Genomic DNA, 24865 nt, shown 5'->3' on the forward strand with positions numbered 1-24865 from the left:
TAATGAATTTTTAGTTTTGAACTTAATAATAATATTTAAAAAAAATAACAAAAAATTTTTCCATTTATAAATTAATTATACATTAATAATTTTAATTATCAACTATACATCATCTTGAATAGCGGGATGATAAGAATTTGTTGTTCCATCGTCAGAACTGTCGACAACTATTTTTTTAAGCGCCACATAGAGTCCACCGCCTACTGCTAACATCGCTAAGCCACTTAAGACCACAATTGACCACGCTGGTATAGCAAGACCACCTTAAAAATTTTAATTAATTATAAATTAAATATTTAACACTTTAAAATAAGTTATTTAAGGTTCTTACGGTAATATTGACGCGTAATTGTTTTTCTTCCACGTAAAATTTTACGACGAGCCTCGACTTGGTTTATAAAACAGCCTAGTACCACTAACAAATATAAAATATTAATTTAACAAAAATTAATTGAGTATAAAAAATAATAATACAAATTCACTTACAGAATCCGATGGCTAGATAGACTAGTAAATTTTTTTTAAACATTTTTATTGTGTAAAATTATTTTTAAGTGAGCTGCTGAGAAGAAACTGGTTGGAGAATGATTCAGGAAGATAAGGTTTGATAACAGGTGAACCACGTTATCTTGATGACACATAGAGATAACAACTCTCACTCTTATGGATGCTAGAAATCAAACCGGATACTCTAAATGGGTGAAAAATAAATTAAAAAATTTTTTTTAATCGACAAAAGATTTTTTATTTAACTGAGGAAACAGGATTACAGTCTATTGAAATGAATCAATCCCTATTAAATTATATATATATATCTTTCTTACATAAAGCTTTAATGGGCGTTGATCTTTATTCTTAACTTTCTTAGTTTTCAATTGCACATTTAATTATTTACCAATAATTATTATTAGATATCAATAGAATTGGCAAAATAAAATTACAGCGACAAAATATAGCATAGGTTCAATAAATTTAACATTTTTAAATATAATATAAGTATAAATAGCTGGCACAGAGTGTTTAAAGGCATCCCAAAAATCACATTCCATCAGTCCTCAACAGAAAAAATTTTAACAAAGACATAAGTGATAATTCCTAATTTATTATTCAATAAGCAGTTATGATTCTTTCGTGACAATTTTCTATCTACTCAGCACCTCATTCGCTTATTATTTAAACATCAAACCCTATATATTAATTGTGCATATAAATTAATTAAAAAAAAAAAACTTTTTTTAATGAAGAAATAATACTGAATATTTTTTATTTAAAATTATTTATTATAGTGTTTAATTGATTTTATTTTTTGAATTAAAAAAAAATGCAAGCAATTAAATTTTTTTTTTTTTTTTTTTTTTTTTTCATTAAAATTTGTAAAATTATTTTATAGAATTTTTAAATGAATAAAAAAAGGTCTTGAGGATTAATAAAAAAAAAAGTATTACACCACCCGTTGACTTTATACGCAAAATTTTTGCAAATTCTTCATTTTTTAAATATTAATAGCTATTATTTAATTGTTTGTTTTTAATTACTTATCCATTTGTTATCTTAAAACACTTTACAAATATTTTAACGTATACACGCGTAATTAATAAATATAATTTAATACTTTAATAATTACAGTCTAAAGCTATGCACTAAGCACTCTATAAACTCCACAGTATAATTTAATTTTAAATAAAGTATTATTTAAAATTTATAATATCCCTTCGTTTTATCAATTGGATGGCATGTAATTTAATGACTTCTGTGTATTGACGGTGTTGCAATTATTACAGTAAATAAATAAATTATTTAATAAAAGAAAAAAATAATATAAATAAATAAATAATAATACAATCGTAAATATTCCTATAAAGACGTGAATTATTGCATCTTTCGTTTCCTCTTTAGAGTTATTAACATTTTATTTATTATTTTTAAATTATTTAAAATGTTATCACCAAGATTTGCGCCCTCAGGCATCAAACACGTATTGCTAAAAGTTATTAATTACTTGTTTTATGTTTCTATAATTACCTCTTCATATAGATTTATATTCCTCAATTTGATAACTAATTATCACTAAAAAGCTTTGCGAATTTTTATTTTATTATCACTCTAAAAACTTTAAGGCTACCAAATTTAATTTTATGCGCAAACTTTTCTACTCAAGTGTGCAATTAGTCTCTCTTATTACAATTAAAGTCAACGGCTCAGCTATTGAGATTTTAAGAAAGAAAAAAAAGAGAGAGAGATTTAACTAATTATAATATTTATTTAAATTCACACAATTGTGAACATTAAAAATATTTAATACTTTAGCTCTCTCATTTGATAATTTATTAAATAATTATTTGCTTATTTATTACTTTTTATTGTTATTTTGGTTAATTATTACCGAATAGCCGCGCAATTTTTGTATTCTAAATAATTGAAATTACCTTGTGGCTAGCTGGAATTTTTATCCGTAATATCTTTTTTCGTTTCACTTATACTAACGTACTCGGTACTTGTAGTTATTATATTATTTATTGTATCTTTGGTCTCGCTGGCGCATTTTGACGAATTTCCACCCGATTTGGTATTATTCTCTTGAATATTTTCGGTTGTTACTAATTTAGTATTACTGAGTATTCCTTCCTTAATTAAAGCTTGTTTAAATGTTGCTAGAGTTTTTCTTAATGTTATACAAAATCCTTTTGACGCTGGTACTAATGGAAATTCCGGTAGAATTTTATTATCTATAAAAAAAGTAAATAAGATTAATTAGTATAATAATAACACTCTCAACAAAAACAAACAAAAAGTTTTTAAACTTGATTTTAACTTTTTTTAAAAAAATTACTCAAATAATTAAGGTAAAAGACCCAGTTATTGATACTGACCTAGTTGTTTGACACTTGCAATTTTATTTTAATAAAAAAAATAAAATGTTCTCAAAAAATCAATTATCTTAAAATTTATCATTAAAAAATTATATTTATCACTTTATTAGAGTTGATTTGTTTTTTTTTAATTAAATTAAAATTACAAGTGTCAATAACTGGGTCTTTTACCGTAAATAATTAAAAAAATAATAAAAAATTGAAATAAAAAAAATGAAACAAATTAAATATTAAAAAAAATAAATACTTAAGTAAAATAACAAAAAAAATAAAATAAAATAAATAATAAAAAAAAAATTATTAAAATTAAATAAAATTATTAAAATTAAAAAATAAAATTTACCTATTTGTGCAAAGTCTTTAAAAGTAGTAGGAGTAAGTGGAGACAAAGGATGTTGATTATTATGTTGTTCAGAAATTTCCATCCAAATATCAAGTCGCTCAAGTAATTTCTCAGCATTCTTCTTAAAATGTTCAATAATCGCATCTTTAAAAACCGACGGTGGATGTTGAAGTAATTTTGTCTGCGATTGAACAAGTTTGAGTACCACCATTTCATTGTACATACGAGAGTTCTCGCGACCTTGCTGTGAGCCCTTCTGCTTTTCAAAGCCAGCTTCATTGAAATACGGCTCGGAGACAAGTATCAATCCCTGAATGGACACGATTACTTGAAGAAGTGTCGAAGAGCTGGTCCAGACTTCAGTTCCACGGCCAGCCCAAGTGCCCAGTAGGCTAACGCAAACTTTACCGTCTTCATAGAGATTCGGATTCAGTCGATCGCTACAGTAAGAAATGTAGTGACAGAGCGGCGGTGCTGTTGGGTAATCAGCAGATAATTGAAAGTCAAATAAAAATAAACCGTCCTCGTAGGGAGTTTTTTCCGGACCCCGGAACATGACACTGTATAAATCTATCCGGTCTTCAAAACCTTTGACCCAGATGCCGGGTGGTAAAGAGCTGCGCAACAGCTTCAATTCTTTAGAAACAGTACGGAAAAAATTAGCTGGATCCGTTGGCTGGAACATTGTTAGCTTAAACTTGTGACTATCTGGAGCGTTTTCTTCTATCGTGAATCCCTCGCCGTCAGAATAAACCGGGGCCGGAATTTCAACATCCGATGATGAACAATCCAGAACAATTGCTTCAACTTTTTTTTCTTCTTCTTTAGCTTTATCTTGTTTTAGTGGTGAGCCATTTTTAGCCGCGTCGGACAGTGACATGCGAGCTAGACCGAATCTCTTGGAGACTTCGGCGTGAGCTAACAACAATTGAGCTTTTATCAATGTACATAATTTAACGCAGACATGCGAGTTGGCAATATGACTATTTGAAAATGTCTCGCGAGGTTTTTGTCCGTTCTCGTCAATACTTAAATCTCCTGGAGCTGGTGAGCGATCATCGAGAGGAAATTCACCGCTGGATTCACTGGAGCCGGACTCTTTTTTAGAATGCTCCGCTGAAAAAAGTCCCGAGTCTTCAGTTGGATGAGGATTGTCAGTAGAATTCCCAGCGCAAGCTTCAACAGTGTCACGTATGGTCGTCGCGATTTTCTCCAATGCACCCGCAGTATTTTCAATATTATCCCCGTCTTCGGACTCCGATCCACCTGACTGATGAGTAAATAGTCTAGTGACTTGATCAGCCATCCTCTGGGCCACATTAGCACGGCCGCGTTCTCTCACGCGTTCCAGCAGTCCCTGAAAATTACTCTCATGGAAGAAAGAAGTTCCCATTAATTTATCCATGTACCGGCAGTCTTTATAAACCTCCAACAATTTCCGCATGACTTCAGTAGTCTGCAGAGCTGGATTCTGGGTGAAAATTTCTTCCAATCTCGACATAGCGATCCTGGCTTTCTCAATATGAGCAGCTAGCTTAGGTTTTATATTCTCTGTTTGCTCAGTCCCGTCATTATCTGCAATAAAACAATCCTCCAGCTCGGTCTCCCAAGAAGCGTCTGAAGAAACTTCATCCCAAAGCTCGCGCTCATCGCTGTCGTACTCTCCTACTTTGTACAAGTCCTGTGGCCAGCACATACTCACGTGCCCGTCGACCCACCAAACTTTAACAGACCCCTCAGGATAGTTATCTAACACCTGTCCAGCAGTACAGCCAGCGTCCTCGCCTTCAAAATTAGCAATTCGTATTACCAAAGTTCCCGGACGGTACTGAAAATCTGGATGATCTTTCAGATCATAAACCGAAACTTCTCGCTCTTCCAGAAGAGTCGGCTGAGGCGATTGACTAGACGTGTAGGTACGGAACCACTTTATCTTGGCTGTCCGCCCTTGATGGTCGACACTCTGCACCACTCCATACATGCGAGACTCTTCTTTTTGATCGACAACAAAATCCCCTGGAAAAAATTCCTTGTCATCAAGATGATGGATCGGATAAAGTTGAGTAGAAGGGATCCCCAATTCCACGGAGCCGTCTTGCCAGACGACGTTGGCTTTGGTATTAGTCGACAGTGTCTCTACAACAATAGTTGACCCAGGAACCAAAGGCGCAGGAGGTATCCTCTTTTTGGCCTTGATAAGCTTTTTTTTCTTCAGTACTTTGGTCATCAGCGCCGGGCCTTTCTTTTTTTTCCCCATTGAAGAAAGACTAGAAGCTCCACTGGACATCGATGCAGTATCACTCTGGCTTCCTGTGTCTTCAGTGTCCCAGTCATCAGAACTCTCAGTATTGCCGCCTTGATTCTGATTCGGAGGCATTAAATTATTCCCATTTTGTACACTGGAGTCCCGTGAATTTTTATTATCTAAATCTTTCTTTAGCTTATCCTCAAATTTGGCTCTTGACTTTCTCGGACTAGGTTTCGGAACCTGAAAGACTTCGCGCTGGTGCTTGCGCCACTGCTCGCGAGTTATCACATTCTCAGTTCCTTTGTAGACATAGAAATCTCGATCCCCCACCTGAAGGGTTGAAGGCTCAAAGACATTGAGCAACTTGAGCTTTTTCAAGTCCGCACCCTCGACTAAAAATTTCGGCTGGGCCTGATCCGACCACGCGCCGTCTTTGGAGTACGCGCGACACTGCCAGTGCACGCCGACCCAGTCAGCCTTTACTTCTTGGACAATTATCTTGGTTTTCTTTTGAGGTTTAAATTTACGTTTTGACAGCATCTCCTTGGAACACTGAATCCACTCGGCGTCCTCTAGACACTGGATCGGTCCCCACAGACATTGTCCGGGATAAAATTCTGACGAATGAGGAAAATCGTTGTCGTGGTCGCGCTTTTCTTCAAAGTGAGCCAGTCCTTGAGCATCCATTTCATTTATCACACATTGAGAACCATCTGGGGTCGCTAACCAGAGCTTGAAGTGGACCATTCTGATTCCACCGACCCAGGAATCCATGCAGACTGCAATATCCGTACCGAATTCCTAGATTTAAGTTCATTAAAATTATTATTATTAATAAAAAAAAAATTAAATTTTTTTTACTTTTAACCCGTAGTGGTCATTATGGGTCTAGATGACCCGAGGTAATTTTTGAGTTGTTCTTGCTTCGAAAATATCATTCAAAATGGTATCTGTGGTACCATCTATTATTGTTTTAAGTTTTTTTGAGATTCATGGAAATTTACGATTTCAATTGCACAAATCAATATACTTTTTGAAAAGCTCGACATGACACCACTTTTTTTTTTTCAAAGTATGCGATATCCGGAGTAGAACTCCGGAGGTCATTTTCATTTATCTTAAAAAATGAAGTTTTTAGTAAAAAAAAGTCAAATTTTTCGAAATTTGACATTATCGCATTTTTTTTCTATAATTAAAAAATTAAAAAACGATTGAGTTATTCAACGGAAGTATTAAGAATTACTCTCATGTACGGCTCGAGTGAAAATATTGAAAAGAACGCAAGTAGCAACAATTTTTTTTGTCCATGGGTTCAACTAGACCCAGTATGACCACTACGTTATTTTTAAGAAGTGTGACCACTACGGGTTAAAATAATGGCACTGAAATCAGCTGACATGACAATTTTTTTATTTTTATTTAAAAATAAACTAGGTATAGAAAATTTCTTTTTTAAATTGCATTTATAATTTTTTCAAACTTCTAAAAAAATGGAATTTTTTTTAATATAATTTTTATTTATTAAAAAAATTCTAAAAATTATCAGACGTCTATTTCAGTATCATAATTTTCCACTAAAATACTTACTTCAAGTGGCGTTAAATTCTCGCTTTTGATGTTAGTCAATACTTGCTTGGTCCCAATTACCTGAACACAAGCTGTGAGCTCAATGTCACGACAATAGCCTCTCTGGGTATCTTTACCTTTGATCATACGTCGCACTACGTCTCCAGGCATCAATGACCTGTCTGCTAGATGAACCTAAACCATCAATAGATAATTAGAGACATAAAAAAAATTATAAATTATTTATTGAGATTTAACAGCTGACCTTTTTTGAATTAATGAGCTCTTTAACTCCAGAAGGATGCCAGACAACACGTATTTCACCTTTCTTACGTTTAGGACCACCTTCACTGTCCTCACTCTCGTCAGACATATCTTGGTCGTCATTCTCCATGACAATACCGAATTCAACATTGCCTTTTTTGTCAACTCTGTACACTATATCCTCGTGAAAATATTGCGACTCAGTGATGCCATTATTTGTTGCCATTTTTTTGTTATATTTATTTTAAAAAACAGCTTGTGCGGATTACACCTTACGACGTGAATTAAAAAAAAAAAAAATTAATTTTGTACTTGATAATTTTTATTTTATTTTTGAGTTTATAGTTTGTTTTTAATGTTATTTAATAATTGTTCTTAAATACCTGGGTATATTTTTATTTAATTATTTGGGATTGACAAGACTTGAGACTACACTGGAATAATTTTTTTTTTTCATCTGCCGACGACGACGACGTCGATGGATGAAATAAAACGAGAGGTTAGTGTTGACTTTCTGCGCAAATGTCAAATTATGAAACACCCGGGAAAATTTGAAATATTAAAAGTAAATTTAATTATCAAAAAATATTAATTTATTTTTATACTTTTTTTTTAATTAAACATTTTTGAGAGTAAAAACTTGATAATTTTATAACTTAATCAGAATGTCAATTGTTTAAATATTTGATCTTATGTAAATAAATAGGTTAAAATAAAATAATAATAACAATAATTTAAGTTTATTTTTATTTACTAAGAAATAAATTAATAACAATTCTTTGGTGTTGTTCTTTGGTATTGACAATCAATTTATATTGATGTGGTGTTAGATTTAATTAGTAAAATTTAAGAGATAAATTCATTTATTTTATTTATAATTAAAATTTCTTTAAACTGCGTAATGTGTACGATGAAAACCTTGAGCTAAACTTTGAAGAATAGTTTGAACTTCATTAGAATTACGATGATGAAAAATATAAGCCGTAAATTTTTTTGATGAATTACAGTTTTTATCCCTGAAAAAAAAAAATATTAAACCAGTTTATTAAAATAATTAACTTATTTTAACATAAAAAAATATTATTTGTCAATGAATAAATTAAATTACCCTGCAATAAATGCAAAATAGTCTGGAATATTGGCAGTACGTCCACAAGATGAAATTTCCATATAAGATTGATTTAAAATTACCTATTAAAATTATTAATAATTAATTATAAAAAACATTTAAGCTTGATGAAGTAGCAAGTAATAAACTTACAGAATCATCTGACTCTTGTGTTATTTTGATACCTATTTCTAAGCACTCAAACTTAACATCAATAAATTTAATATCACCGCGCTTAATAAGTTTGTTAATAGCCTGCTCGATTTGCTTTACATCTCCAGCAGTGCCTGTTGAAACATTCCCACAGTACGCAACTCGGTACCCTGGGTTATCAGGATTTTTTTTGACTTCCACCACAGCTTTTTGTTCCAGACATTCAACTGGTTTTTGTGGCTTCAAAATGACTTTTAAACGATCGATTCCACAATTTTTTATCAGGGACGCAATCGGCCCGTACAATTCGTTTGACTTGTACCGTTTCTAAAAATATATTAAATTATAAAATAAAATAAACTTTTCTTTTGATTAATAAATTATAAAATACTAAATATATACGATAAATTACTTTGATAATATGCAAAGTTATAGGTTGACCAAATGACTTTTTTAATAATTTTCCTAATTTTCCTCGAGTATTTGTTGTCAGTACTTGGCCATTTATTTCATCCAAAACATCACCGACTTCAACTTTACCCTAAAACAAATATTTATTATCCATAAATTAATTTAATAAATAATTTTATTTCAATTATGCTTACATCTTCTGCAGCTACTGAATTTTCTTGGACATTAACAACCAATGCTTTTCCTTTAGTAAAACTATAATTAAAGAAATTAATTTTTTTTTTTCTATAACGTGAAAATTTATAAAGTAATAAAATGAAACTGAAGTAGCAGACAACAATTTTTTAATTTATTTAGAAAAATTAACTAAGTCTAGAAAATTATTTATAAAAAATTGCATTTATAATTTTTTTAGAGCTTTTTAAAATAATTTTTTTTTGCTATAATTTTTTTGATGAAAAAATTCTAAAAATTATCAAATGTCTCTCAACTTTACTATCATAGTAATAAATTATTTTTAACAATAAATTAAATTAAAAACAGTATTTTACCAAACAGAAACTCCAAGAGTCTTACAAGGCACTAATTCAAAAGTAAGTAGCTCAGGCAGCTGCCAAGTGTCATCAAGAAATCTGGCATTCCGAATATTTAGACAAAACTGTAATCTGCTGATTTGTAATAAGACTGAAAGAAAAATTTCTCCAAGAATTTCATCACCAAGAATACTCGTCGGTTCGTAATAATCTCGGGACACTCCAGGTTTTCTGACTAACATCTGCACAGGCAAGTGGAAGCATTTTTTCACCAAACATATCCTAATAAATAGCCGCAATTTCCCAACAGGTGTTTGGATTTTTTCATTTTGTGAAACTGCCTCAAATGCCAGTGACAATGTCGGCAGATCACCCAGATGTTTTTCTATTAATTCTTCAATCCAGTCCCACACTTCTGATGATTTTGATAGACCAAAAGAGTTTAGATGATGTATAATACCCTGTTGCAAACATTTTTCTAAACATTCGCAGAATAATAATATATCCGGACTTCTGTCAGTTATATCAGCATTTAATTCTGTCAATTTTCTCGCCCATCCTTAAAAATAATAATATTAAATTACTAATGATACTTAAGTTAACTGACAACTGTCAATTTCTTTAATTTTTATAAAAAATCAATTACTATAAATAAAATTTTCACTTACAATTTTTTATGATACTAAAATTAGCCGACATTTGACAATTTTTTGAATCAATAAAAATTATGAGTAAAAACATATTTTTGAAAAATTGCACTCTTTAATTTTTCAAATTTTCTACATGTCAAATTTTTTATTTTAATTTTTTTCAATAAAAAAATTATAAAAATTTACCGATGTCAGCTTCAGTACTTTAATGATTAAAATTAATTTTTTCTTTGAAAAAAAAATAATTTTTACATTATAAAAATAATCTTAACCTTAACAATTAAAATTTACCTTTCAAGTCTTTAATCAGTGGATCCGAGACCGTCATTTAATTGTTTATTTACTGTATAATTAATAAAATAATTTAAATAGCTAAAAGTAATTTATAATTTATTGTATACAATAAATTATAAAGTACTAACATAATTAAATTAGCAAACAATATGATAAATATTTTTAAAACAAAATATTGACAGCTATAGTCGTCCCGCCAAGAGAATGAACTTCGGGTTTGTTCGGGATTTTTATCCTATTTTTATATTTATTCACTGCGCATGCGTCAACAACCGGCAACTCGGAACGAGCGGTAAATTTAAATAAGATTTAATACAAATAAAATACATTACACAGCTTCCAAGCGTCACAAAAAAAAATGTTGACTTTTTGACAGATTTCACTCAACAAGAAGTTGAAAAATTAATAATTGTCAACTTAAATTCAACAAAACATTAACAAAAAAAAATTTGTGCCGCTTGGGAGTCGCCATCTAGAGTAATAATCAGTTTTACGTGATGGAGAGAATTTCGAACAAACCCGGAAACCCGAAGTTCATTCTCTAGGCGGAACAACTATAATTGTATTGCGGTGGAATAAACGTCAGATTTACAATATAGGTTATATACGTATGCCTGAACCTTAAAAAAATAAAGTCAATCAAGCAGGGTTCGCATAGGAGTATATATTTAACAATTTATAATTATAATTAAATTAAAAAAATGTTATCTATCTATTGTAAAATTATTTAAATAAATTATAAAGTATTAATTAGTTATCAAAATAATAAAACAAAATGTGGACAATCAAAACACCATCTTTAAGAATTGACGTTGCTGATCTCAAATGTAAAAATGGTTGTGGATATTTTGGTAATGATGAATGGGAAGGATACTGCAGTAAGTGTCATCGTGAACATCTTCAAAAGAAACGAGCATTAAGAGAACGTCAAACTCAAGCTCAACATCATGAAACGTATGTGTTTACTGTCATAAAAATTAAAATAAATATACTATTATTGCAATTAATATTTAATTGATTTTTAGAGAAACTACGTCTAAGTCAGGAACACATAGTGTCAACAAAGTGGAAGATAGAAAAAGGCAACAAGAAAAAAAAAATAAATTGCTCAATATTTCTGCGTTCTGGAAGCCACCAACAAAATGTACGTTAATTATTCATTTTGTATATTATGTATAATTCTAGGTATTTAATATTTAATATTATCTATATATGATTCATCTGGTTATAGCTCAAGGTCACGAAGAATTATTAAGAGAACTTATTCATCATAATGAAGACTTGGATAAAGTCAAGGCTGAAAATCGGGATTTGATTATGTTGATTGCAAAAACGCCTGCTGAGAAAGATATTAAGAAATGTATTCATTCGTTAGTCAGTAATATTTTGCAAAATAGAAATGCTAAAAAAATTGAAGAATTATCTGAAATAACTCAAAATTTTTATCAAGTATTTGCTAAACGTATGGAAAATAGTCCTAATTATGCAAACGTTACTCCAGAAGTTAAAGAAAGGCTTTTAGATTATGTTGAGAGACACTCAATGACATTACTGTATCGAGTTCTATTCTGTCCTCCGTTTACAACTGACGAAGAAAAGGATTTAGCTATTCAAAAAAGGTTTGCTTATATCTTTATGTATTTTTAATTATTTTAATTTATGAAAAAATTGATTGTTTCTGATTTTATAAAATTTTTTATTAAAGGATAAGACAATTAAATTGGGTGAGTGGAAAAAATTTGGAGTGCAGGATACATGAGACAAGTCCTGAAGTTAGAGAGCTAGTTTATACGTCAATCACTGGTAAATAAACTTTTTAAATAAATTATAATATTTATATTTTTTCAATTTTAAGTTTATTGGCTATCCAGTCTAATACAACAATTTTTATTTATTCGTAATATTTTTTAGCCTGTATTTCTCTCCAGGCAAATACAATTTAGCCACATTTCATATCTAAATTTGTCATTAAAAATAGATTTGATTGAAAAAATAATTCGGATGGCCCAGACCAGGACTCCTAGAAGGAAATACAGACTAAAAAATACAGTCTTTAGAAATAAATATTAAAAAGTATAATATTTATACTTTATTACTTAAATTTTTAACTTTAACGTTTTTTGATTTGTTAATTTTTAGATCTCTTAAATATGGATTCAGTAAAAGCACCTCAAGAAAAACTTGCTTGCGTTGTTAACTGCTGTAGTAACATTTTTCAATTGCTTCAACAGTCTGTCGGTGGTCCAGCATCAGCAGATGAATTCCTTCCAGCCCTTATTTTTATTGTATTAAAAGCTAATCCTGCTAGATTAAAAAGTAATATTAATTTTATTACCAGATTTTGTAATGCCAGCCGACTAATGACTGGAGAAGGAGGCTATTACTTTACAAATTTGGTAATTTATTTTGAATAATCAAAAAAAATTTATAATTATTTTAAAGTTAACTAATCATAATTTTGTTTACAGTGCTGTGCTGTTTCATTTATTGAGAATTTAACCGCTGAATCGTTGAATATGACACAAAAAGATTTCAATGCTTATATGTCTGGTGAACGAGTACCTGCGAATACGTGGGATTCAGCTTTAACTATTTGTGAGGTATGTGTAAATATTTATCATTTTTAATTATTATTTCTCTAACCAGGTCTAAATTCTTATATAAAATGATGTTATGTTTTTTATTCCATTTATTTTAACATGCGACGTTTCGTCAGTTTTATTCTGACATCATCAGGCACCTTAAAATTTTACAATATAAAAACACATAGTCCTTAATTTTAAAAAATTACTGCGTATGACATTTTTTAATACTACAAATTAGAGTCCGTAATAAATAAAACGAAACAAATCCATATAAATATATTCAAAAACCTCATCAACAATATCCCAAGCGTCACATAAAAAATTGTTGGTTTTTTGATAAATTTTATTTAACAAGAAGTCAAAAATTAATAATTGTCAACTTAAATTCAACAAAATATTACCAAAGAAATTTTTGTGCCGCTTGGGATGTTTAAAAAATTAATCTATTAGAATAAAACTGACGAAACGTCGCATATTAAAATAAATGGAATAAAAAACATATAATTTTGGTCTCCAACATCCTGATTTCAATTAATTATAATTTTTAATGAAAATTTTAAGGAGTTCATTTAAACAAATATTTATTACAGAGCTTACACATGATGTGTGAAGATATTACTCTACTAGATGAGTTAAAAGCCAAAAATAATGAAATAGTGCGCGAAGCTTTAGAATTAAAAAATGAAATAATTGAATTTCATACGAGAATTAAAAAAGAAGTAAGTGATGCAATAGCTAATTCACCTCTAATTATTTCAAAAAGTCAACGAGTACCAACAAATATCGATTGTGATGATATGGAATGTTATAAATTACCACCACCAATAATTCCTCAGGTATAAATTTAATTCAACAAATAAATATTTTTTTTTTTTCAATTGATTGCTAAAATTTACTTGCAGTGCATGACCAATGATGAGACGGACAGTTTAAGACATCCAAATGATTTAAAAAATGCAATGGATGATTGTATAACACCATCACCGACATTTGATTTTCCACCATTTGTAGATTGTTGTCTGGATACAACAAAGCCTGACGATGATACAAGTCTTATAAGTCTAGATGTCCAATGTGATTTTTCAAGCAACGATAATGATCAAATGGATAAAACTTCAGATAAATTTATAGATAACTCACATGGGTTCGCATCAAACCTACCATCACCATTAACACCCGTCAGTCTTATTGGTGAAGATTATCACGGGTTTACTCTTCAAGGTTCAACTATTCCAACAATTCCATGTAATACTGGTGATTTAGCTCATAATGCAAATGATCATGATACTGACAATTATTCAAACTATTTTCAAAATATTTAATTATTCTAGTTTTAAGTGCGATCACAGAGCCAAAAAATTTTTAGCATACGTTACATTTTTTGTTTTTTAAATAAATTATATCTATATTTAATAATTTCATGTACTATTTCAGGATAGAATTTAGAATAAATAATTATTATTTATTAGAAACTGAAATTTTTTTTCATTTATAATCGTAAAACTTAAATAATATTTTATTATTAGTGCTTCACATTATATACAAATTTTAATTAACTTTATAAATAGTTGACAGATATTCTTCTGTCGAAAATTTTTAAAAATCCATTTGAAATAGTTTCTACTTCTATAAATAAGGAGTTGAGTTTCAAAAGGGTATCTTTTGATTTTTGATTAATCAAGACAAAAAACTGGTTATCTTCAATTATAAATATTTTTATTAAACTTTTTTAATGTAGCTATAAAGTGCTATCGGTTATGAAGCTACAATTTGACTTTCATTTAGAAATCTTTATAATTCTCGAAGTAAATAATATTTAAAAGTTCAAAAAACTGCTCTTTTAAAATATGAAAAGATACCCTTTTGAAAATCAGCTCCTCAAATAACATAACTGTTTAGTATACAATTAATTATGTAAAAATAAGTGTGTAATATGTAGAAAAATTATATAAAATAGTTTGGCACATTTTAAAACTATTTTTATTCTTAAATTAAATGAAATTAAAAAATATACAATAAAAATCTTACGAGTTTAATTTTTAAATTTTGTCATGTTTGCCGCCAGATATTCATGTAATTTGATTGGGTGATTTCAAATTTGTGCTCCAATTTTGGTTAGTCTGTCATCTGTATATAATTATTTAGGTTTGTGTGTTTATAACCTCTCGAGTGCCGTTGTAATGTTTAATTTTATTTATAAATATGTCAATTACCAATGCAATCACCTCTGTTCATGTAGAAAAACTAAGTAATATTCTTAATTTCATTACTAAATAATTATTTTATTTTATAAATTTTTGTTTTTATGTATTTAAATTTTGTTTACCGGGTTGCGGTTGAGCATGTTGAAAACTTAATTTATTTTAATCTCAAATATTTTACTGATGCGTTTATAAAATTTTAGATCACAACTTAGAAGAAATTCGATTAAGAGCTTTAGATAACATTATTGCAAAGCTTAATCATGGTTTTGGATGTGATTGCGATAGTGTAAAGAGAGAGTTGGTGTCAAAGCTTTTTAATTGGTTTACATTTGATACCATACCTCATCCCGATAAAGTTTTAAATTTAATTCACCAATTAATTACTGTAAGATTTTATTTTAATTATTTCCACTAATTTTTTCTATATTTATTTAAATAAAATTCATATTTATTTTTTATCAGACTAATGTTATTAATCCGAGCATATTTGGTAAGTTACGATTTCAAAATGAACTTGGGCAATTACGTAAAAGACTTGACTCAGCATGGCACGATAAACTATATGAAATCGAAGAAGCCGTTCTTCAACATGCGTCACCTGCATTGGAAACAATGGGCAACAATGATTTACGATCATTAGCCGGCAATATCACAAACAGGAAGACTGTTACGGAGAATAATATACAAAAAACAGATTGCAACATAAAGAATAATGAGTTTGTGAATCATGAATATGATAAAATTCAAGATAATTTTATTAATCATTCAACTGAATCTCTTAATGACACAATTCAGCTTGATTTAACAATACCTTCCGACACTGGTACCCCATTATCAAGGAAAACTGAACGAGCTATTCGATGGTTGGTTATGCCTTGGCAACCTTTAGTATCTTCAGACCGAGGAGTGTTATCAGCAATTGAGGAAGCATTAAATAACAGTGCAGACATCGGTCTTATAGTTCGCACTTGTGAATTTGTTTCCAATGTAATGCTTCAAGATTTTCCAGCGGAAGTATTCCTTCAACGACCATCCATAGTAACGATTCTTCAAAATCTTCTTGAGACATGTATTCAAGACCCGAAAGTAGATGCCTGCCATTTAATCCCAGTGATTCTTCGTACATTTAATAAGCTCACTCGTTCATTGAGATTCAGAATTTATTATTACTGCGATCCTAGTATTGCTAATCGCAGACAGAAAAATCTCAGTGGACAACTTGACTCTTCGTGTCAGTCATTGGAGGACAGAGAGAGTTCAGAAAGTGGCTTGCCAGAAGCTAATTACCAAGCTTATCAATCTGCAGCGATGAGCGATCAGAGTCCGAGTGTAGCTGATAATGTTGATGAGTCAGTTCTTCAATTACAACAGATGTTAATTCCTAATTTCTGTATTGAAGTATTTACTTCTACTTTAAAACTTTTAACTATTTATGATGATTCACTAAGACCGCTCAAAGACATAAAAAATATCCTAGATTTAACTTGGGAGCTCGTACAATTATTAATATTAAGTGTAATGCCTAACATCTGGTTTTCTTCTGATCAATTGTCTTTAAAAATTCACGAAAATCTTAAATTTATTATGAAACTTCTAGGTGATGTATTAGAATACTGCAGAAGTTATAGCACCGCTGATCATTGGAGAATTACATATCTTAGATTGTTGTGTATTGTTACAAAACTTTTAAGTTCATTAGTACCATTAGAACTTGCTGAGTATATAATACCGAGTGCCTTAAAAACTGCTTTGTGTGTTGCGGTAATGGATGCACCAATTTATCTCATGTATCCTGATTTAAATATTATTTTACAAGAGTATACACGGAGATTTCAAGGTACTGTTGAAATCCAATACATAAAACTCTTTGACGAAACGAGATTAATTACAAAATCAATGAAAGCTGCTATTTCAATATTGAAATTAAATTTTAGTCATGATCATTTAACTATCGATACTTTAAGGACGATGTATTCATCAAAGTCATGTTTAATTTATCACAAAAATTTGTCAATTCTAAAAAAATATTTTTTTTTAATGCAAAATTTATATCATATGAAACTTGATAAAGAAAACAAAGCGATTGCAGTTAAACTTATATTATATTTACTGGCTAATGAAGATGAAGAAATACGGGTGAATACTTATGAAGAGTGTCACTGGCTTGTGTCATCAACTTTAGGAATTGAAACTGCACGAGGAAGATATAATTGGACTTCCGTAGCTTTTTTATTTGAACCTAGTTTACTTGTAGAAATAATTTGTCATGGAGTAGCTGATGAAAAAACAAAGTCTTTAGCCGAAGATATTTTATTGTACATTTTAAAAGGAAAACTACAAATGGGCGATGGCTGGTTAGTATTTTTAGAAGCTTTAATTCAAGTACTTCCATTACTGCAATGTCTTGCAGAAATGAAATCTTCATTAGGTCAGTGTTTATCAAAAATGTTAGACCCAGACATTGCGACCAGCATTCAATTACCTTTCCTAGAAGTATTAAAAGGTAATGCAAGGTATCTGTTTTCACGTGATGGTGCAATCAGAGAAGAAGCAGCTTGTCGATTAATTTATTTGCTGGGTACAGAAAAAAATTCATCGAACAAACTTCCTCAACTAGCTTCACTGCATGGTCTGCCCTTAGGCTCTTTATTAATTGTTGATCGACAAGGAAGTTTGAAAAAAACTGAAGGAAGTTATCAACGAAGTAGCCTTTTGTCTGTTATAGAGATGTTAAAAAGTCCAAATGTTGAACCTAAAGTTCGTAAATCAGCACTTGTACAAATCAGCGTTATGCTTACTGACTCATCACTTCATAAATTATTTTTAAAAGAAAACGGATTGAAAGTTATTTTAGATATTTTTGATAAAGCATTGATTGAAAAAGACTATGATAATTATCCGGATTCGGTAATTCCTATTTTGACAATATTAAAATTAATTTCATCAACTCAATGCACAGTACGCCATGAACTTTCAACTAATACTGACGTCTTTATAAATGTCATGCGAAGTTTATTTTTATTTCCAAATCATGAATGCGTAAAACTAGACGTATCTTATTTACTATTCATACTTTTATACAGTGAATTTATGATGCGGTTAAATAATAACGATGGATCTAATTTAAATTATTCATTGCCTTATATGGTAATAGTAAAAATGCATTCTCCAATTATTAGTAAGACCCACTGGAAATCAAGTATTCACAGAAAATCAGATACATCTCTTCTTTATTCAAGTAATTCACTTGCATTGACATTTATTAGACAATATTGGGCATGGGAATGGAATAATGGAACAGAAATACTATGGATACCTTGGACAAATTTAAATGATTCAGGAATACTGAGTAACTTGATGATAAAAGAACCTGAATTAGCTGTGTTAAAATACTCATCAATACGTTATTATTGTTCACAACAATTAATCAATATAAAAAATTCTTCAGCACACGAAGAAGTAATGTATGCTATTGATTATCTTTGGATGTATATTAGACTATGTTCATGTCTTCAATTTATGCATATAAGAGAATTAACGTCATTGCCTTGGGAATCAACTTTCGAGCGCTTTCTTTTATCACATCCAATGAGTAAAGAAGACTGTGATTTATTTGTTGACGTACTTAACTTTCTCTACATTCATATCAATGTCACTCATGACCCAGAGGTAATCGGATGGCTGTCTAAAACATTAAAAAATATAACCAAATCATTAGCAGATCTTCTACAGAGTCTTGATACTCACAATCAAGACGTTCATCAATCAGTATTGAAGCTTGTGCGATCTTGCTCGAGCCTAGAAAAACTTCAACAACCACAAGACTTATCCTCAGACATGTGGAATGATTATATTGAACTTGTTATTACTAATTTGTGTTCAAGTGACCAACAACATTTTTACAATCTCGTTTATTTAGATTGGCTGTTAACGTGCTTGACGTATTTAACGAGTAAATCTCATTATAATTGTAGCACAGATTTATTATTGTCTTCAGGTGATGCATTAATTGAATTAATAATATCTTTCCACGGTAATGGAGCAGTCAGTTTTATGGGTTTGTCAATAACAAGAAATTCAATAATTTGTTTAAATCATTTACTTCATCATATGCAAGCAAGTTTATCCAAAATAAATTGGACTAATTATTGGTTTGGAGAGGGTAAAACTTTGAGTTGGCTTCCAACTCTTTGGAAAAATCGTGACCCGTTGGTTCGTGCATCGGCATTACAACTTCTTGCAGGATTAGTTAAAGCGCCACATATTGCTCAGCAGCTTCTTAATGGACTTGCAATGGCACCGAGTGAGTTGTGCCAAACACTATTAAAATTCATAATAAATCATGAAGAATCCAGTATTGTAAGAGAATATGCGTGTATTATAATGAGCAATTTAATTAAAAATAGTGCAAATTCATCATTCAAGTACGTAGATTCTCTACGATCTAATGTTATTCTCATTTATATTGAACAAATGAATGTTTACTATGAGATTAGTTTACTTTGTAGTAATATTTATTTACCAATGACACTCGATTCTGAATTAGTAGACGACGGCGATGATGATTATGATAATGACAATAATAATAAACATGATAATGATAGTGAAGCATCAACAAAAATATCATTATTTCCAAGGAGTGTCCTTCAATTTTACAATTGTCACGATGAATTGTTGATGTTATCTGTTAAAGACTCAATCGGTGATAATTTTCCGCAATTTTTATCTACACCTTCACTCATAACATCCGTTTGTACATTCCTGAATAATTTAATAGACGTGGGTGAACGTGATGTTATTAATAAAATATACGAACACTCGTTGGATAAATATTTACTTGGGTGTTTTGGATCTATTCCAAAGATAAATAAAATGAAAAAATACAAAAGCATTCGTCAATGTTATGATATTATCGAAATGTATATAAATATTTGTATTTTATTAACCAATTGTGTTAAAAGTTGTAATAATTTTGCAACAGTTGTTAATTTTTCACCAGATTTTTTGTATTTACTATTTAATTATTTAGATAAAAATAATTTAAATCAAGATAATTCAAAGCTTGTTGACTTACATAATAAATTATCAACACAAGTTTTTAAATTTTTAAGTATACTCTCGCTTACAGAAAATCAACATGTAGAATCGTTACGAACTGCTATTGAAATTGCAGCTCCAGAAATGGTTATAAAATCTATATGTAACGCGATAAATCATTCGGATGTTGAATTACGTATGAGCGGAGTCGCTTGTCTTGCCTTCTTACTTTCACAAGAAATAGCAAGAGAGGATCAAATAAAATGTGGTATTCCGTCATTAGGAGCAGTATTGGATTCTACCTTTACACATACTATTAATCATCAAGCAGATAGTAATTTACGAGAGGTTTTATCGGATGTTAACAAACTCGCGTTAAAGACCTCGAGCAAACATTCAAAAACATTTTTCAACAGTGATGACGGTGGATGTACTGATTCAAATAAATCCGAAAAATGTATTCCGATTGGATCAGAACTTTGTAAAAGTCTCATACATCTTCTAATTGCTCATAATTATGCTAAGTCTAATACAAACACCAAAAGAGCTAGAGACAAGGATTTAATTATTGCTGCATTGTCAAACCTTCTATGTGTTTCTGATAAAGCTAAAAATACTGCTTTGGAGGATAATTTAGCTGGAACTTGCATATTAATTCTTAAAGAACTTTATTATGAGCTTAATCTTCATCCTCATCATGTTCATCGAACTCAGCTGGAACGCGATAAACGAGTAAGTAAAAAAAATTAATCATATATTAGTTTATTTATTTATCGCAAAAGAACGCCGATCGGCAGTATACATTAATAGTAACGATAAAATATTTTAAGTGACATTTGAATTTAATATAACTATAAATACTGAAAATGAAGCTAAAAATAAAAATAAAAATAAAATTGTTAATATAATATATTAATAATAAATTTTCGATAATTATTTACAAATGGGATCAACCCCATTTTAGAGCATAACTAAGTGAAAAATTAACATTTTCAAAATATTTTTTTGATTCTGCTTGTTTTTACGGCGGATTTATAATAAAAAATGTTGTGAAAGGAAAAAATAAAGATTTCAATAACTATTTTTGCCTTCAAAAGTTGGAAAAAATTTTGGCTCTCATATTTTTGGATAAAATTTTTATTTTATCTTTTTTTATTTCTATTCATTTGAAAATATATGCCTAGGCAAATACCGAATGGCACGGTATATACAAAAAATATTTTATATAACATAGTGACATAATAACACGTAAGAAATACTAGAATTTTAGTGAGCAAATAAAATTTTTACATAATTAGAGACACAATAATTTGATCAATTTAACAATTTAACAACTAGGATATTTTAAATAATACATAACAGTTTGTTATAATTGAAATTTAATTTGTCATAACCAGCACAGTTTGAAAGAAATTTTTGAAAGATGATGAGAATTAATGATCTTTTAGTTCAAGTTCTAGCAAATATTCAAACATTTTATTTTTAAAGACTCCTAGACTCTGAGAGTTTACAACTTCAGTTGGCAGATCTTTCCACAGCCGAATTATTGAAACAATAAAGGAATGTTCATAGCTGGTTGTGACATAATTTGGTATCCTGAAAGTGACGTTAATTTGTTTTACGGCTATTCTATCAGATCGTCTAATGCTTGGTATATTTTTGATATATTTTTTTTTTGAAAAGTACATAAAAAAATGAACAATTGAAAAAAAAAAAAGTTGAATATCACTATTTTCTAAAAAATTTATAAATTTGTTAAAATTGTGATAGTCAACTTTTTTTTTTTTTAATTGTTCATTTTTTTATGTATTTTTCAAAAAAAAAATATATATATCAATAAAATCAAATAGAAATTTCATTCAAAAAAATGAAAATTAAAGTGGTTGATCCCACTTGTTAATATTTACCTAAATTTTACTTCAAAGTGTTGAAAATATTTTTTTTTTTAACCATTTTGATGTTGGAGAATCTGATAATAATAATAATAATAATCAGTTTGTTCCTGTATAGAAGGTGAATTGGAATTTTTTCTATTATTTAGAGTGATCCATTCATTCCGAATGACTATTTACCAGACTAACTAACTTTGAGTGGAGGATTTTCTCTAAAAAATCAACATGTTAATATTTTCAATCAAATAAACTAAAATCTAATAGTAATAATTATAATTATGATTTACAGTACTATGTTAAATAACATAATTTGTGTAAATAGCGATGCAAATTTTTTTACTGTGCAGAATGTTTAATCTATTTAACCATTAAACAAATGTTTGCTAAATATTTCGCTCATACAGATCAAACACTTCTTTGCCTTGGTGTCATTTTATAAATTAAATATATGAGTATAATACTTAAGTGAAAATTTTATTTTAACATCGAAAAATTTAATATTCTTAGAAGGAAATTGAAAAGATGTTTAAAATATATTGTAATAAATTTTTGTATACTTGAGCGTATCCTCACGTACAAAACATGAAACTTTAAATAAAAATATATTTACACAACTTATTGAATGACACACGAAGGTCATAAATATTTTAATTAATTTTAAAATAAAAAGAAAATATCAATAATCAAATGTTTTATTTACAAATTAATTTAAAAGAAAAATAAGTTAGAATGAGATGTAATTATTTGATGGGTAAGAAGAAGTAAATATTTATGTATTAATTAAACTAGTTGTATGAAAAATATAAAATCACGCGTTACTGTCTACGGTTTTAAATTTTAAATCAACAAATGAATAATAATTTATTTTTTATATTTTTAGCTTCAACCACTATTAAATGACGTAAATCGAGTGATGACACTGCTAATGAATTTTGCACACAATAATGAAACTGTTAAATGCACATTGAGTAAATTAGGCCTTGCCGATATATTACACAAATTGTGGGCGTGGATTTCACTCAACGATTCAACGCTTTTGTCGTCGTTAAAATTATTAGCTACATACATGACAAATTGTCCGGAAGGTAGTTATTTTATCAAAGTAGTACGCTATTTTATTATGATACATCCATGTCATTAACCGTTATTTTTTTTTTCTTTTATCACTCACTTTCAGCTGGACAATCGTTGACCCTTACAACTACTTTACCTGGTACAGGACCTAGAAAAACTCCAAATACAGTGTCATTAATCCATATTATTGTTCACTTAGTCTCTAAAGAAATTGATAAAGCTGGACAATCTTATAATAATCAACGATTACGATTTTCATTTCACGTTCTCAAAAATGCTGTCCATGCTCACGATTGTCGTGTTTCCATTAGCAAAGTAATTCATTAAATATATTCGATTTATTATTTTTTATAAATAAATCATTATTATTTATTGAATATTTTTACTGAAAATAAAAAAAAAACATATTTTTTTTTTTTTTTTTTTTTCAGAGTAATCTTCTTCAATTTTTAACTAAAATTCATCCATCAAGTACAAAACGATCTAAGCCATGGCCTTTAATTGAAATTTACTGTTTAGAATTTCTTGTAGATTTTACATTTTTCGAAGAAGGTCAAATTTCTGTGTCAAAAGTGAGTAAACACTTCAAAATTAAAAAAAAAATATATCAAAAAATTTTTTACATTATACTTGAGTTTATTTATTTTGAAAATAATTTTTTTTTTTCAGGCAGTAGATGGTCTGGAAGTTTTAATACAGTTATCGAGATGCAACACACCTGCAACGCGTATTTTAGCTCTATCAACATTACGTAACTTATTATTCAATTTCTCAAACAGGCCACGTATTCTTTGTTCAGGTAATTTTTCTTTTGATTTCAATTTCTTATCATCTCAAGAAAATATAATAATATTATTAATAAAATTTTTATCAAGAATAACTTATCTTTGGACAATAAATTATATTATTATTCAATATTATTTCAGTGGACTTCATGAACCTTCTTCATACAGTATTCAAATCAGGGAGCTTATGTGAAATCGGAATAGCAGGCTCGATGTTGTGGTCTTTGATTGCAAATAGTCAAAAAGGAAAATTAATTGCAAGAAGTACTGGTCTACCTAATAGTATTCAAAAAGTGTTGGGTCGATTAACTCTTAGACCAGAAGAAAAAAATGACCAAGATTTAGTAAGAATGTTACAATATATAATAAGAGTCCTAAGCGCCTGGAGTGGTGCTAATAACTGATTAATTAATATTTATTTTATTAACAAAGTAACTTATGATTATCAATAATAATATTAAATTTTAATTTGCAATCAATTTATTCTAAATATAAAAATTAATTTTAAAATATAATCAATAGTCAAAGTTGCTAATTGCTTAAAATTGATTTTTTTAATTCTGATAAAATGATCTTGATAATAATCTCCAATAACGTACAGTTTAGAACCACCAATATTTAGGCTTAAAATTTCAAAGCGTACACAGAAAAAACAAATTTTTTGCGCCAAGAAAATTTTAAGGAAAACAAAAGTTATTTTAGAGTAAAAAGAAATTTTCTTGGCTGAAGAAACATTGACTTCATTCAAGAAATTTTCAATCTTCCTTAATATTTTCTTGAGCCAAGAAAATTCACACTCCAGTCAAGAATTTTTTTTTTCAGTGTAGTATGCTGAATAAATTAGTATA

At 29.2% G+C, this 24865-nt stretch overlaps 5 protein-coding genes across 7 annotated transcripts; 2 read left to right on the forward strand and 3 right to left on the reverse strand.

Moving 5' to 3' along the window:
- Positions 1-35: 35 nt before the first annotated feature.
- LOC123265671 lies at positions 36-710 on the reverse strand. The gene is made up of 3 exons (XM_044729523.1): positions 487-710; positions 332-415; positions 36-263 (listed from the first exon to the last, which is right to left on the reverse strand). Exons 1-3 carry the CDS (start codon positions 527-529, stop codon positions 103-105), a joined length of 288 nt encoding a protein of 95 aa, XP_044585458.1. The 5' UTR covers positions 530-710; the 3' UTR covers positions 36-102.
- Positions 711-1496: 786 nt separating this feature from the next.
- Positions 1497-7791, reverse strand: LOC123265673 ((E3-independent) E2 ubiquitin-conjugating enzyme UBE2O). Its single transcript, XM_044729524.1, has 5 exons — positions 7675-7791; positions 7293-7562; positions 7049-7222; positions 3214-6262; positions 1497-2726 (listed from the first exon to the last, which is right to left on the reverse strand). The coding sequence occupies exons 2-5, from the start codon at positions 7515-7517 to the stop codon at positions 2434-2436; spliced, it is 3741 nt and encodes a 1246-aa protein (XP_044585459.1). The 5' UTR covers positions 7518-7562; positions 7675-7791; the 3' UTR covers positions 1497-2433.
- A 233-nt stretch (positions 7792-8024) lies between these two features.
- LOC123265535 lies at positions 8025-10593 on the reverse strand. The gene is made up of 7 exons (XM_044729335.1): positions 10438-10593; positions 9515-10055; positions 9158-9218; positions 8965-9093; positions 8553-8879; positions 8400-8482; positions 8025-8307 (listed from the first exon to the last, which is right to left on the reverse strand). Exons 1-7 carry the CDS (start codon positions 10472-10474, stop codon positions 8181-8183), a joined length of 1305 nt encoding a protein of 434 aa, XP_044585270.1. The 5' UTR covers positions 10475-10593; the 3' UTR covers positions 8025-8180.
- A 386-nt stretch (positions 10594-10979) lies between these two features.
- On the forward strand, positions 10980-14441 carry LOC123266378 (rab5 GDP/GTP exchange factor). Its single transcript, XM_044730619.1, has 8 exons — positions 10980-11394; positions 11466-11584; positions 11672-12059; positions 12146-12243; positions 12580-12836; positions 12909-13040; positions 13616-13861; positions 13928-14441. Exons 1-8 carry the CDS (start codon positions 11216-11218, stop codon positions 14345-14347), a joined length of 1839 nt encoding a protein of 612 aa, XP_044586554.1. The 5' UTR covers positions 10980-11215; the 3' UTR covers positions 14348-14441.
- A 699-nt stretch (positions 14442-15140) lies between these two features.
- Positions 15141-24689, forward strand: LOC123266377 (rotatin). 3 transcript variants are annotated; one of them, XM_044730615.1, is made up of 8 exons: positions 15141-15273; positions 15430-15614; positions 15692-20998; positions 23039-23243; positions 23336-23547; positions 23664-23804; positions 23902-24031; positions 24159-24684. In XM_044730615.1, the coding sequence occupies exons 1-8, from the start codon at positions 15228-15230 to the stop codon at positions 24419-24421; spliced, it is 6489 nt and encodes a 2162-aa protein (XP_044586550.1). In that variant the 5' UTR covers positions 15141-15227; the 3' UTR covers positions 24422-24684. The 3 variants fall into 3 exon arrangements, with proteins under 3 accessions (XP_044586550.1, XP_044586551.1, XP_044586553.1); XM_044730616.1 differs by lacking the exons at positions 23039-23243; positions 23336-23547 and having other exon boundaries at positions 24159-24689; XM_044730618.1 differs by lacking the exons at positions 23336-23547; positions 23902-24031; positions 24159-24684 and having other exon boundaries at positions 23664-23791.
- The last annotated feature ends 176 nt before the right edge of the window (positions 24690-24865 follow it).

This window comes from Cotesia glomerata, linkage group LG5 (genome assembly GCF_020080835.1).
Source record: "Cotesia glomerata isolate CgM1 linkage group LG5, MPM_Cglom_v2.3, whole genome shotgun sequence".
Taxonomy (NCBI): domain Eukaryota; kingdom Metazoa; phylum Arthropoda; class Insecta; order Hymenoptera; family Braconidae; genus Cotesia; species Cotesia glomerata.